General features: G+C 34.2%; 1 protein-coding gene across 1 annotated transcript in view; it reads right to left on the bottom strand.

Moving 5' to 3' along the window:
* The window catches only part of SLCO1B3 (solute carrier organic anion transporter family member 1B3), a 106,830-nt gene extending 93,829 nt beyond the window's left edge, over positions 1-13,001 (bottom strand). Inside the window, exon 1 of the mRNA XM_007967858.3 lies at positions 12,884-13,001. Within this exon, the coding sequence (XP_007966049.3) occupies positions 12,884-12,967 (84 nt within the window). The 5' untranslated portion in view covers positions 12,968-13,001. The remainder of the gene's footprint in view (positions 1-12,883) is intronic.
* Positions 13,002-13,288: the final 287 nt, after the last annotated feature.

The following is a 13,288-nucleotide window of genomic DNA, read 5'->3' as shown; positions in this document are numbered from 1 at the left end:
TTCTGGAAATCTTATTTCTTCCACCAGTTTGTTGTCCCTTTGCTATGCACATGAAAGTGAAATCACTGTAACACTCAATATTTAAAGTAAAAATAATTTAGCCCACTATATTACTCTTAGATAACAGAAGGTAATTCACTTGCATTAGCCAATACTTTTTCCTTATGATTGCCATTCTGCTGAAACATTATTCAAATATTTCATCACAATAGACTTTACCAGATATCTCAGAAAACAGATAAACTCTGTGTTCCCTGGACAAAGTTAAAAGGAACCTTGTTTAACATTATTGCAAGTGAATGCTGTGAAAGGAAATAAATACTTGGAACTCCAATTCACTACGCCAAAAGAAACAAAATTAAGCTGAGTCATCAACAAGTGGTTTTTTCTTTTGTTCCTAAGCAGACAGCTACAGGTAAAAGGTTTAATATCCCCAGGAGTAGGTACTCTATGTTCACTTTATCTTGGTTAAAGTGTCAGTTTACTAAGTGCAAGATGTATACACAGTTGACTATTTACCTACCTGCTCCTTTTTCTCTGGCAACCTGTGGATTCAGAATTGTGACCATACCCTCACCTCTCTTTCCCCTTCAACCTATTTTTCCCCTTTAAATATTGAAGCCCTCAAAATCATCTTTTGAGAAAGGCACAGACCTGTCTCCCTGGTGTATCCTTAACCTTTGCAAAATAAACTTCTACATTGATTAAGACCAGTCTCTCATACCTTTTGATTTACAAATTTGTAAATTGGTGACCAAGGGAAGGTCTCTTAGTAGAGATGGACCTAACCTTTGACAAGCCTCCTATGGGTGCCAGGTACAAGCTTGAGCTGTCTTCATTGCTCACACTGTCAGAGGCATGTGAACAAGAGCAACTCCATCTTGAATAGGGGCTGGGTAAAATGAGGCTGAAACCTATTGGGCTGCAGTCCCTGACAATTAAGGCATTCTAAGTCACACGATGAGACAGAAGGTCAGCACAAAATATACGTCATAAAGACCTTGCTGATAAAACAAGTTTAAGTAAAGGAGCTGGCCAAAACCCACCAAAACCAAAATGGCAACAGAGTGACTTCTGGTCATCCTCACTGCTACACACCAACGCCATGACAGTTTGTAAATGGCATGGCAACATCGGCAAGTTACCCTATATGGTCTACAAAGGGGAGGCATGAATAATCCACCCCTTGTTTAGCATATAATCAAGAAATAACCATAAAAATGGGCAACCAGCAACTCTCGGAGCTGCTCTGTCTATGGAGTAGCCATTCTTTTATTCCTTTATTTTCTTAATAAACTTGCTTTCACTTTTCACTGTGGACTTGCCCTGAGTTCTTTTCTTGAGCAAGATCCAAGAACCCTCTCTTGCGGTCTGGATTGGGACCCCTTTCCTGTAACAAAACCAATTGCACATTTTGCCAAGGTCAGGGGGCTCCCACTACAGAGAGAATGCCTGATCTCTCAAAATTTGGTTGAGATCTAAGATTTATTTTGTTGTGCAACACCTTTTCTGGAGTTTCACTTGCTTCAAACAAAGAAGGGGAGTTTTCCTGCTCCATGATGATGAAGGAGACCAGCAACTCCTTTCTGAAGTTTCAGCCCACTTCCCACAGGGAAGGTGAGTTTGAGTGTTTCCCTGCCTCTAGGATGGTGGAGAGCAGTGTTCAGCCTGGGCCCCATTCCTAGGCAGTAGCTGAATTGCAGTTTTTGTCTTGGAAATTCTTAATTACTAAAAGTTAATATTAGCAACTAGCTTGCCTTAATTTCTCCTTACCATTAGAGCACTCAGTGATCCCATAAATTGTACAATTGTTTGTTTATTTGGCTTAACTGATTTTTATTTGTTTGTTTTTGTTGTTTCAGTCTTTTTTCCATTAGGTTTGACCAACTCTACCAGACATGGTCAAAACCAAAGAAAAGTTTCAAATTATGGGGAAAAAAGCTACTGAGTTGATTGAATTCCTGCCTCTGACAAAGGAAAGAAAAAATTAAAAAACAACCAGCAAACAGAAAAACATATATTGATTACCTGAGGGGTTTTTATGTACATAACAAAGCCATTTATTCCTAGCCAAGCCAAGATGAAAGAGCAATGGTGGTTACCCCATGCTGTAGTTCAGTAACTAGATTCTGCCCATTTTTCACCATGACAGCCTGGGTTTGGTTCCTAAATCCAATCTTTTCAGGGTTGATATTTGTGTCACTTTTGAAATATCAGCAGTTTGTCACAGCTAAAATATGGTAATGAAATTTAAAAGGATGTATTTAGTTCCATGGTTAAAAATCAGCTTAATTAAGAGCTAATATCCAAGATACATGTGTGAGTGTGTATGTGTGTGTGTGTATGTGTGTGTGTGTGTGCCTTTATGCTTTCTTTTTCTCCTAGGATCTTGTTTTTTAAGAAAAAGTTCTTTTTTCTTCTCAGTTGGCTGAATTCTGTTTTCTTCATTTACTTGGATGTGTCTTTCCTTCTTTTTGCCACCCTCCTCCACTGTGTGAGGGACCTAAAATCATTTCTAACAGCCTGGGATTCCTTAAGAAAATACAGGTTTCCTCCCAAACTCCTTTTTGGGGAGAAATCTCTGTTTTCCCTTATGGAACCCCAAGAGTGTAATCAGACAAGTTTCTCGGTTCTTAATGCTTGTTTTTGTACTGTGTTATCTATTTATTTATTTATTTATTTTCTAAAATAGTTATTACAACAGGTGCTGTTCATGGGCGTTTAAGATACAAAAGGGTGTGGTTTAGACACGTAGAAAAATGTCTTTGTAGCCAAGTGCACTGTAAAAGCATTACATGTCCTAGTCTCAAGAATCACTCTCCTTTTGGAGACCTAGGATTCAGCGGGGCTTTGTGCAGAGAACTCACATATCCAATTAAAAGACAGAGACTAAATTTAAAACTTCCTATCTAATAAAATTGGTCTCCTATACAATCGTAAGGTAGATTTCTACAATTTCATGTTTGACTTGGCATCCATTTTTAATCTCCTTCTAGCACACCAGACTCTCTCTCTCTGTACCTTGAGATGTAAATTTTGCTATCTGATTTTCGTCTAAGAGTTGTGCCTTTAGTACGCAAATTTAGGGCTATCTAGTTAAACAGGTTATAAGAAATTGGAGGCTGTGCAAGGTGGCTCACGCCTGTAATTCCAGCACTTTGGGAGGCCAAGGCAGGCAGATCATGAGGTCAGGAGTTCGAGAGCAGCCTGGCCAATATTGTGAAACCCTGTATCTACTAAAAATACAAAAATTAGCTGCATGTGGTAGCGTGTGCCTGCAGTCCTAGTTACTCAGGAGGCTGAGGCAGAAGACTCACTTGAACTCAGGAGACGGAGATTGCAATGAACTGAGATCGTGCCACTGCACTCCAGTCTGGGCAACAGAGTGAGACTCTATCTCAAAAAGAAAAAAAAAAAAGGAAAACACAAATTGGAAGTCTGAAATATCTGAATTGGAAGTCTAAAATATCTAAAATATGAATCTTTAAGATCTACTTTTATCTTCATGACTAAAAAGTCTATGTATTTATGTGTCATGTGTGTTTCACTACCAAAAATATATAAAGGAGCTCTAATTAGTTGGATTTACAAAAGCACTTAAATCAAATACTTTATCAGAAAAACAGAAAATAGAAGAACCCAAGTGCTTTTTCAAGTTCATGTGAATTAAGAAAATCCTTAATAAATAAGTGTGTTTTAATTGTTGGTAAAATAAAATTAGAAATGTCTTTAGAATTGTTGATTCACATTATTGTTTACATTTCTTGATCAAGCAGTTTAATATTTATCCCCGCTAAATATCATAATGTGTCCAAATTTGGCATGAGGGTTATAAAGCTTACAACCCAAAACATGATTATCTTTGTGTAATTTTTGTAAAAATAATGCATTGAAAATTGTTGGTTTAATAAAACAGCTAACTTTTGAATTATTGGCAAAACAACAATAAGAAAAAAGTTGTTTAACCTTAAGGTTCTTAGGTAAACATCTGAAATCACAAGCTGTAAAAATGATTAACAGAGAAATAACTTTAAATAATGGTCATTTATAATCTAAAGTTATAAAAGTTATGTTACATTAAATATCTGGGTTATTTCCAATTCAAAAAAATAGAGATATTTTTCTAAAAAATGTGTTCTTATTTAAAGGAAAATAATTTGTGTCTAATTCGAGGCTAAATTTATGAAACAAAGTGAAAGAAACTAGTATATAAGAGAGATATACAGAAAGTTTTAGGTATAAAGAGGTATTTTTGGTAAGAAACGTTGAAGGGAAAATAATTTTATATGAGAAAGAATCTTGTGTGATTAATTTTTTTTTTCTAAAATGACTGATTATTTAAGAAAGAGGTACCTTTAGGACAACACAGAAAGTCCAAGCATGTCATAAATGATTTGTATAAATTGTAATAAGGTTTGTAAAAAGAGGATTTATGTGTAAAAAAAATGCAATCAAGTATGCTATAATTAAAGGGAAATTATTTATAATAGTCATTCCAGAGATTGAGACTTCATATTTTAAAAAAATTAATTCACTAAAGAATTGGTTAGAGCAACATTTTCTTAAGGTATTGATTCATGCTTAATAAAATGACGAGAGATTTTAATTTTTTAACCCAAAAGTTCAACTTTTATTGTGTCCCACTATTTTCAGCTTTCTCTTCCCTTTGAGAAGGACTGAGATAATAACTTTCTCCTTCAATTTTGTCAACAGCTTCTGTAATTTTTTTCCCTCAGTTTCTGCTATTATGAACTGACATTAAAAAAAATGTTTTACCTTAAAGGTCTAAATAAAATGTTTTCTTCTAATATAACACTCTGTGCTCTTGGCTTTAAATTGTTCTATGAAACCAAGAATTTTCATTTATCACCTGGAACACGTTCTTTCTATATCTACCTAATTCAAGTATGGTTTATATTAGTTTTGATTGCATGTTATCTAAATACACTCCTTATAGGGAAAGGCAAACATAATGTAGAAGATCTTTTTTATTCTTTTTGTTAACTGGTCTAACAGATTTTACATTTTATCAAAATAATTTCTATGTTATTCTTCTTAAGTTTTGATTTGTTTAGAAAAATTGAGATTCACAAATTTTAAAAATTAAGGTTATTACATCCATTTTACTTTCTGTATTGCTTTTAAAGTCCTAATTCTGTTGAGTGTTCACATTTTTTCTTTCTCTTTCTTTCTTTCTTTCTTTCTTTCTTTCTTTCTTTCTTTCTTTCTTTCTTTCTTTTTATTTCCTTCTTTCTTTTTCTTTCTTTTCTTCTTTCTTTCTTTCTTTCTTTCTTTCTTTCTTTCTTTCTTTCTTTCTTTCTTTCTTTCTTTCTTTCTTTCTTTTCTCCTCTCTCTCTCTCTCTCTCTCTCTCTGTCTTTCTCTCTTTCTCTCTTTCTCTCTTTCTTTCTTTCTTGACAGAGTCTTGCTCTGCCATCCAGGCTGGAGTGCAGTGCCACAATCTCAACTCACTGCAACCTCTGCCTCCCAAATCTCAAGCAATTCTCCTGTTTCAGCTTTCTCAGCAGCTAGGATTACAGGTGCATGCCACCACACCTGGCTAATTTTTGTATATTTAAAAGAGTTTCACTATGGTTATATTTAATAGACTTTCACCATGTTGGCCAGGCCGGTCTTGAAGTCCAGACCTCAAGTGATCTGCCTTCCTTGGTCTCCCAAAGTACTTGGATTACAAGCATAAGCCACCATGCCCAGACTATTCTGTTAAATTAAAGGGCTTTTACTTCTGGGTCTAAAAAGCACACCAAGTCCTGCTAAGTCTTAAACCCTAACACCAGTTAAACCCTCATCTTCAGACCCAGGAAAAGATGATAATCAAAATAAACTGCATTCATGAGACACAGGGCCAGAAATTAGAACTGCTGAACCCCTCTAGGCCCAGGGACTGTCACAGAAGACGTGCGTCTGTGAAATTATAAGGGCCAATTTTGAGAGATAAACTTAGTTCAGAGTTTCTGTATAAATTAAACGTTAATATTACAGGTACACTGATGAAAGACCAGCATCAGCGCCCCTATGTTAGATAAACAAGGTTCTTATAGCATTAACCCAATTTTAATTTAAAAAAAACATTAAAAGGTTATTTAAAGCTTTATGGAAATTATATCTTATGGTCAAAATAATTAAAATTTAATAGATTTGTTTATAAGATTTGAGAGACAGATTTAATTGCCCTTATGCAGTCTTACTTAGGGCTCATTGTTTGGGAAATTAAGTCTCCTCTCTCAAAAAATAAAGATTTTTGCCTTTTTTAAAAAAAAATTTGAGTTATCACTTTGACTAAATGAATGATTTATTTTAAAATAACTTATGATCCTATATTGTCATATTAAATATTTTAAACTTCTGACATTTGACAGACTTTCCAAAATCAAATTGTAAAATTAGTACTTTGACTTCATATATTTATTAATAATAGGTCCCCTGAAGTCCAAAAGAGACATATTTGACTTATTTGGTATAGTAAATTCATATAGGAAGCATTGTCAAATAAACAAAGATATTTAACCTTCTTCGGATTATATTATATTTATGTGAATGTGTTATTAGTATGTGTTCCAAAAATATATGCAATTCCTGTGATTCTAATATGTCTTAGTAGATGTTGTCAGTAGTAATTATGATTATTATGTAAAATTGCTGTATGCCACAGAAGAAACCAAATTTACTTGTCAATGGTGTCTTTAACCATGGCTGTTCTAAGATTTTTTGTCATCCACAATTGTTGTTATACTTTAATCCTTTTATAGGACAGTTTATAATCAGCTATAGAACTCTGAGGAGTACTCCTAAAAAATAAGTTTTTGATAAATTTAGATATAGCATCATTGGAATAGATAGGAAAAATTCCAGGCCTCCCATGGAGAGTTCATGTATTCATAAGTCTTGGTGATCCAATATTGAGCAGAACATGGAGCTAACTGCATGGACCAAACTAATAGAAGATTGAAATAATCTTGTATAAGATTTTGTTTAAAACATTTGCTGATTATTTTTATTTTTCAGAGTCAAGAAAACTTTCCTTTTAAGCTATTTACAGCTTTAACAATTTAATAAAGTGATTTCAGTAAATTTAGTAAAATTTGTTCTTATGAGCAAAATTTAAAATATAATTCCTTTCTCTCAACCTAATTTCTCCAAAATTTGAAAACTATTTTGAGAGTATTCTTAATTTTGGCAATATAATTATTTGCATAAGTTTAATAAGAATATATTTTCTTTTATCACAGGACATAATTGGAGACACTAGTTATTTTACCAAGGCCTTGACTGGAATGACATTTTCCGATTGCCTTGAGTAAAGCAGGCTGACCTATAGAGCCAATAAAAGCACCTTGGGAAAACTAGCCCCATATCTTATCCTTTACAGGGTCATGACCTGTGATAAGTAAAGAATGTCACTTTTTGACTGGTGCAGGAACTCCAAGTTTTCTTGAGACCTCAGAAAGAGAAGAATTCACCCAATTCACATATGTATCTGCAGGCACAGATAAATCTTCATCTAGGCTTCAGGCATTTACAAAGGTCTAATCTTACATTTGTTGTGCAAAAAGTTCCAGCAAAGTCAATTCACAAAAAGAAAGAGAGCCCCTATATGGCAAATGATTATTCTTGTTGCACTTTACACAAATAATTAAACCAAGTATAAAAGTACTAAAATTTATTTTACCAATAAATTGGTCCTACTATGATTTTCTGTTTAATAAAACTGGGGAATTGAGAGAAAAATTATGCTTTTATAAACTATAGTACCTGTTGTTTGATTCTAGTCTTGCCTAAGGTTTATCAGCTTTTATTATTTTCTACAATTTAGACTAAATTCTAAAATTTTTCCTGGCTACAAGTCTCTAAATAATGTTTTAAATTTTTCTGTCTTTTCTCCTTTCCTTTCATTTTCCTTTTCCCCCTATTTTCCAATTTGGAATTACTAAATATTAAATTGTGATTTTCTTAAGCCAGGGGAACGCAAACTAGGCAACTTAAACTTCAGAAGAAAATAACAGAAATCTATTTATACACATAAATCATTTTCATACCTGCCTACTGACAATACTTCAGAGTAATATGGCCTACATCAGTTTTCCAGGATTGTTCTTTTTACTATGTGTTTGTCTCTCTTCCTCCTCCTATTTTTTTTCTTTGCAGGAGATGAGATTTCACAATGAGCATTCCTAATAATATGGGATCTATTGGTCTAGGAATAAACCATCATAGCCATGAGAGATCAGACAAAATTCAAGACCAGGGAGTAACTTTCTTCTAAAATGCTTTCTTCAAAAGATTTTAAAAGGAAAAAGGCAGGGGTGTGAAAGGAAAATAAAAACTTGAGACCCCAATTCATTACGACAAAAGAAACAAAATTAAGCTAAAAGCTGAGTTCTGCAAAAAGATGCCTTTCCTTAAGCAGACAGCTACAGATAAAAGGTTAAATCTTTCCACAGGTAGCTAGTCTATGTTCACCTTATCTTTTGTAAAGTGTCGATTTACTGAGCACAAAACAAATAAATAATTGACCATTCCCTTACCTGCTAGTTTTTCTCTTGCGACATGTGTATTCAGTAATGTGACCATACATTCCCATTTTCTCCTCCAGCCTGCTTTTCCCCTTTAAGTATTTAAGCCCTCAAAATCACCTTTGGAGAAAGGCCCAGGCCTGTCTCCTGGGTGCATCCTTCACCTGGATAAGGTAAACTTCCAAATTAATTGAGACCTATATCAAGTATTTTTTGGTTTACAACCCAATCTCTGTGGCCCTATTCAACTCGATAGGACTACAACTGTGAGTAAATTTGTGTGTGTGTGTGTGTGTGTGTGTGTGTATATATAATATATATTTTATATTTCATGCATAATAATATATATTTTATATTTTTATATATATATATATATCACTAAAAGGTGACTATGATTAGTTTCTTGATTTCTTCAAAGACTTCTCTGTGGGGATTAAAAGGCTTTGACATGGATTCCAGGATTTTCAATTCAAAACAGAGGTGACTGCAGTCAAATAACTCTACTGAGTCTTGGTTTCTTCATTTAGCACTGTGCTTAGCAGTACTTTTTCCTTGTTTATGAAAATGCCAATATAATTTAATGCCTCATAATTTTGTGACAAAAGCAAATGGCAGAATTATTACCTTTACCAATTTGCAAATGAAAAATTAAATGATCTTCCCAAGTCATCAACTAGATTTTTGGACTAGGTCTTTTGACTATTACAGATCTCTTTTCCATCAGCCTCCATTACATAGGTTATCAGAATTCATAACAATGCTGTTCTTTAACAAAAGAATATTTAAATAGATCAAAATTGTAAAGTGATTCCCAAGATATTAATCTTCTAGAATTATAAGTCAATTCTAAGAAGATTTTTAGATGTTATTTATTACATATCTTTTTTCATTTTAATTATATTTATAAATGTCTCTTGATCTATCAAGAACCAAAGGGAAGATACCAAAATATTTCTAAATGTTCCACATTAATAAACTCTTTGCTTTCCCTCTAAGATCTGGAACACAACAATAATGCCCACTGTCACCACCGTTATTTAACATAGTAGTGTTAACTACTAAAATAACATAGTTAACACTACTTATTATGTTAAATAACACTATGTTATTTAACATAGCTAACATAGTCCTAGTGTCAGATACAAAAGAAATTCCTCTTCAAAGGTTTGGCTTGTTCAGCTCTTTGTTCTTTGTTCCCTACTTCCAAGGCCAAACTAACTTCCTCATCCTTTATGCCTCCCTGTCTTGGTTTCAGTAAACAACTTTCCTGCCAGTCCTTATCTACAGAGCACACATCTGTTACCCACTCTGTAAATTACCTCTCCCATCGCCCTACTCTTCCCTCCAAAACTGCCCTTCCTGCCAGTGTAACCATATTCCTATACCTTTCAAGTTAGCCAGTTGGGTTCAACTTAGATTGTGCAGTCCAACTCCAGCCAGTGGAGGCAGGACACAGTAGCAGGGACAAACTACATGAGAAACTAAAACCCCTTCACTCCTTTGTTCAGTGTGCTCTCCTGGTGACCAAACTTGCAAGCAGCACCCTTCTGCAGAAGTAAATTTGCCTTGCTGAGAAATCCTTTAAGTGCTCGTTTTCTTTGTGACTCCAAGCTTTACTTTCAACACTTAGCTAGAGCAATCAGACAAGAGAAAGAAGAAAAGGGCATCCAAATTGGAAAAGAAGAAGTCAAATTACTCTTGTTTGTAGATTATATGATCCTATATTTGGAAAATCCTGAAGACTCCACAAAATTATTAGAACTGATAAACAAATTCAGTAAAGTTGCAGGATACAAAATCAGCATACAAAATTCAGTAGCATTTCTACATGCCAATAGTGAACAATGTGACAAAAAATAAAAAAGCAATCTCATTTACAATAGCCACACATAAAATTAAATGTCTAGGTATTAATTTAACCAAAGAAGTGAAAAATCTCTCTAATGAAAACTATAAAATACTCTTGAAAGAAATTGATAAAGATATCTAAAAATGGAAAAATATTCCATGTTCCTGGTTTGGAAGAATGAATATTCTTCAAATGTCCATAATACCCAAAGCCATCTATGAATTCAATGCAATCCCTATCAAAATACCAATGACATTCTTCACAGAAATAGAAAAATCAATCCTAAAATTTATATGGAACCATAAAAGACACAGAATAGCCAGAGGTATCCTAAGCAAAAAGAACAAAACTGGAGGAATCACATTACCTGACTTCAAATTATACTACAGAGTGGCCAGGTGTGGTGGCTCACGCCAGTAATCCCAGCACTTTTGGAGGCCAAGGCAGGCAGATCACGAGGTCAGGAGATCAAGACCATCCTGGCTAACACAGTGAAACCCCATCTCTACTAAAAATAAAAATAAGAAAAATTAGCTGGGCATGGTGGTGGGCACCTGTAGTCCCAGCTACGCGGGAGGCTGATGCAGGAGAATGGCATGAACCCAGCAGGTGGAGCTTGCAGTGAGCCAAGATTGTGCTACTGCACTCCAGTCTGGGCAACAGAATGAGACTCCGTCCCAAAAAATATATATATAAATACACACACACACACACACACACACACACACTACAGAGTTATAGTAACCAAAACACCATGGGACTGGCATATAAACAGACACATAGACCAATGGATCAGAAAAGAGAACCCAGAAACAAATTCACACACCTACAGTGAACTAATTTTTGACCAAGATGCCAGGAACATTCACTGGGGAAAAGACAGTCTCTTCAATAACTGGTGCTAGGATGAAACTAGACCCCTATTTCTAGCCATATACAAAACGAATCAAAATGAATTAAAGATTTAAATCTAAAGACCTCAACCCATAAAACTACCTCAAGAAAATATTGAGGAAACTCTCCAGGACATTGGTCTGGGCAAAAATTTCTTTAGCAAATTTCTTACCCCGGAAACACAGGCAACCAAAGAAAAATTGACAAACAGGATCACATCTAGTTAAAAAGTTTCTACATAGAAAAGGATACAATCAACAAAGTGAAGAATCAACCTACAGAGTAGGAGAAAATATTTGTAAACTACCCATTTGTCAAGGAATTAATCACCAGAATATCTAAGTAGCTCAAACAACTCTACAAGACAAAATCTAATAATCTGATCAAAAGGTAGGCAAAACATTTCAATACACATCTCTCAAAAGAAGACATACAAATAACACACAGGCAAAGGAAGAAGTAAGTGCTCAACATCACTGATCATCAGATAAATGCAAATAAATACTACAATGAGATACTATCTCACCCCCAGTTAAAATGGCTTATATACCAAAGACAGGCAATAACAAATGCTGGTGAAGTTGTGGAGTAAAGGGAATTCCTTGTACACTGTTGGTGGCAATATAAATTAGTAGGACCACTATGAAGAACAGTTTGGAGGTTCCTCCAGAAACTAAAAATTGAGCTACCATGTGATAAAGCAATCCCACTCCTGGGTATATACCCAAAATAAAGGGAATCAGTTTACCTAAGATTATCTGTACTTCCATGTTTGTTGCAGCACTATTTACAATAGACAAGATTTGGAAGCAATGTAAGTGTCCATCGACAGATGAATGCATAAAAAAAGTGGGACATATACACAATGGAGTACTATTCAGCTATAGAAAGAATGAAATTCAGTCATTTGCAACAAAATGAATTGAACTGGAGATTATTATGTTAACTGAAATAAGCCAGTCACAAAAAGACAAACATTGCATGTTCTCACTTATTTGTGGGATCTAAACATCAAAACAATTGAATTCATGGACACAGTGAATAGAAGGATGGTTACCAGAGGCTGGAAAGGGTGGTGTATGTGTGGGGATGGGGGGATGGGGATGATTCATGGGTACAAAAAATAGTTAAAAAGAATGAATAAGACCTACTATTTTATAGCACAAAGGGTGACTATAGTCAATTACTTAACTGTACCTGTTAAAATAACTTAAAGAGTATAATTGAATGATGTGCAATTCAATGAATAAAGGCTTGAGGGAATGGATGCTGCATTCTTCCTTATTTGCTTATTTCACATTGCATGCCTGTACCAAAGCATCTCATGTACCCCATAAATGTATATACCTACTACATACCCACAGAAATTAAAAATTTAAAAAGTAAATAAACTTTTATACATCAAAAAACTCTAGCAAAGAAATACTTCAATCAGATTAAAAACTGATTTAAATCAATATAGGGATATTTTGTTAATATTTTAATGTGTGCTTCAATGGAAAAATTATAATATAAGATATAATGTTCTTTTTGACAATTAGTGGCCTTTCTATACATAAAAATTTTCCATTAATTTATTTTAGTTTGAAAATATAAAACCCATTCTACCTTGAATCCATTGCAGCGTCTTGTTTTCTTTTTCTCTGAAGATTCTGACTCTGCTGTTTTATTCAAATGTTGATGTTGGTCCATGATTAAACTACAGATACCATGTGAATGTTTTTAATTGTTGCTAATGCTAGGTTTGAAATGATCACCTGTTAAAAAAGAAAAAGTATAATTTATTTTACTTTAACAATATGCAATTTAAAAATAGGAAAAGTCACAAGCTCAATATCAATCAATCATTCTCTAATATTCATTCAGGGCCTGCTATTTCCTGACCACAGGATTAGGGCAATGCCGGACACAGAGGAGGAAAGACAGACACAAACTCTGAGCCTTAAGAGATTATAATTTACTTAGAAAAATAATTTTTATAGACAGAAATTTGATTTGAAACAAGTAAATAAT

The sequence above is a fragment of the Chlorocebus sabaeus genome, chromosome 11 (genome assembly GCF_047675955.1).
Source record: "Chlorocebus sabaeus isolate Y175 chromosome 11, mChlSab1.0.hap1, whole genome shotgun sequence".
NCBI lineage: Eukaryota > Metazoa > Chordata > Mammalia > Primates > Cercopithecidae > Chlorocebus > Chlorocebus sabaeus.
This window is presented reverse-complemented; position numbering and strand designations above follow the sequence as displayed.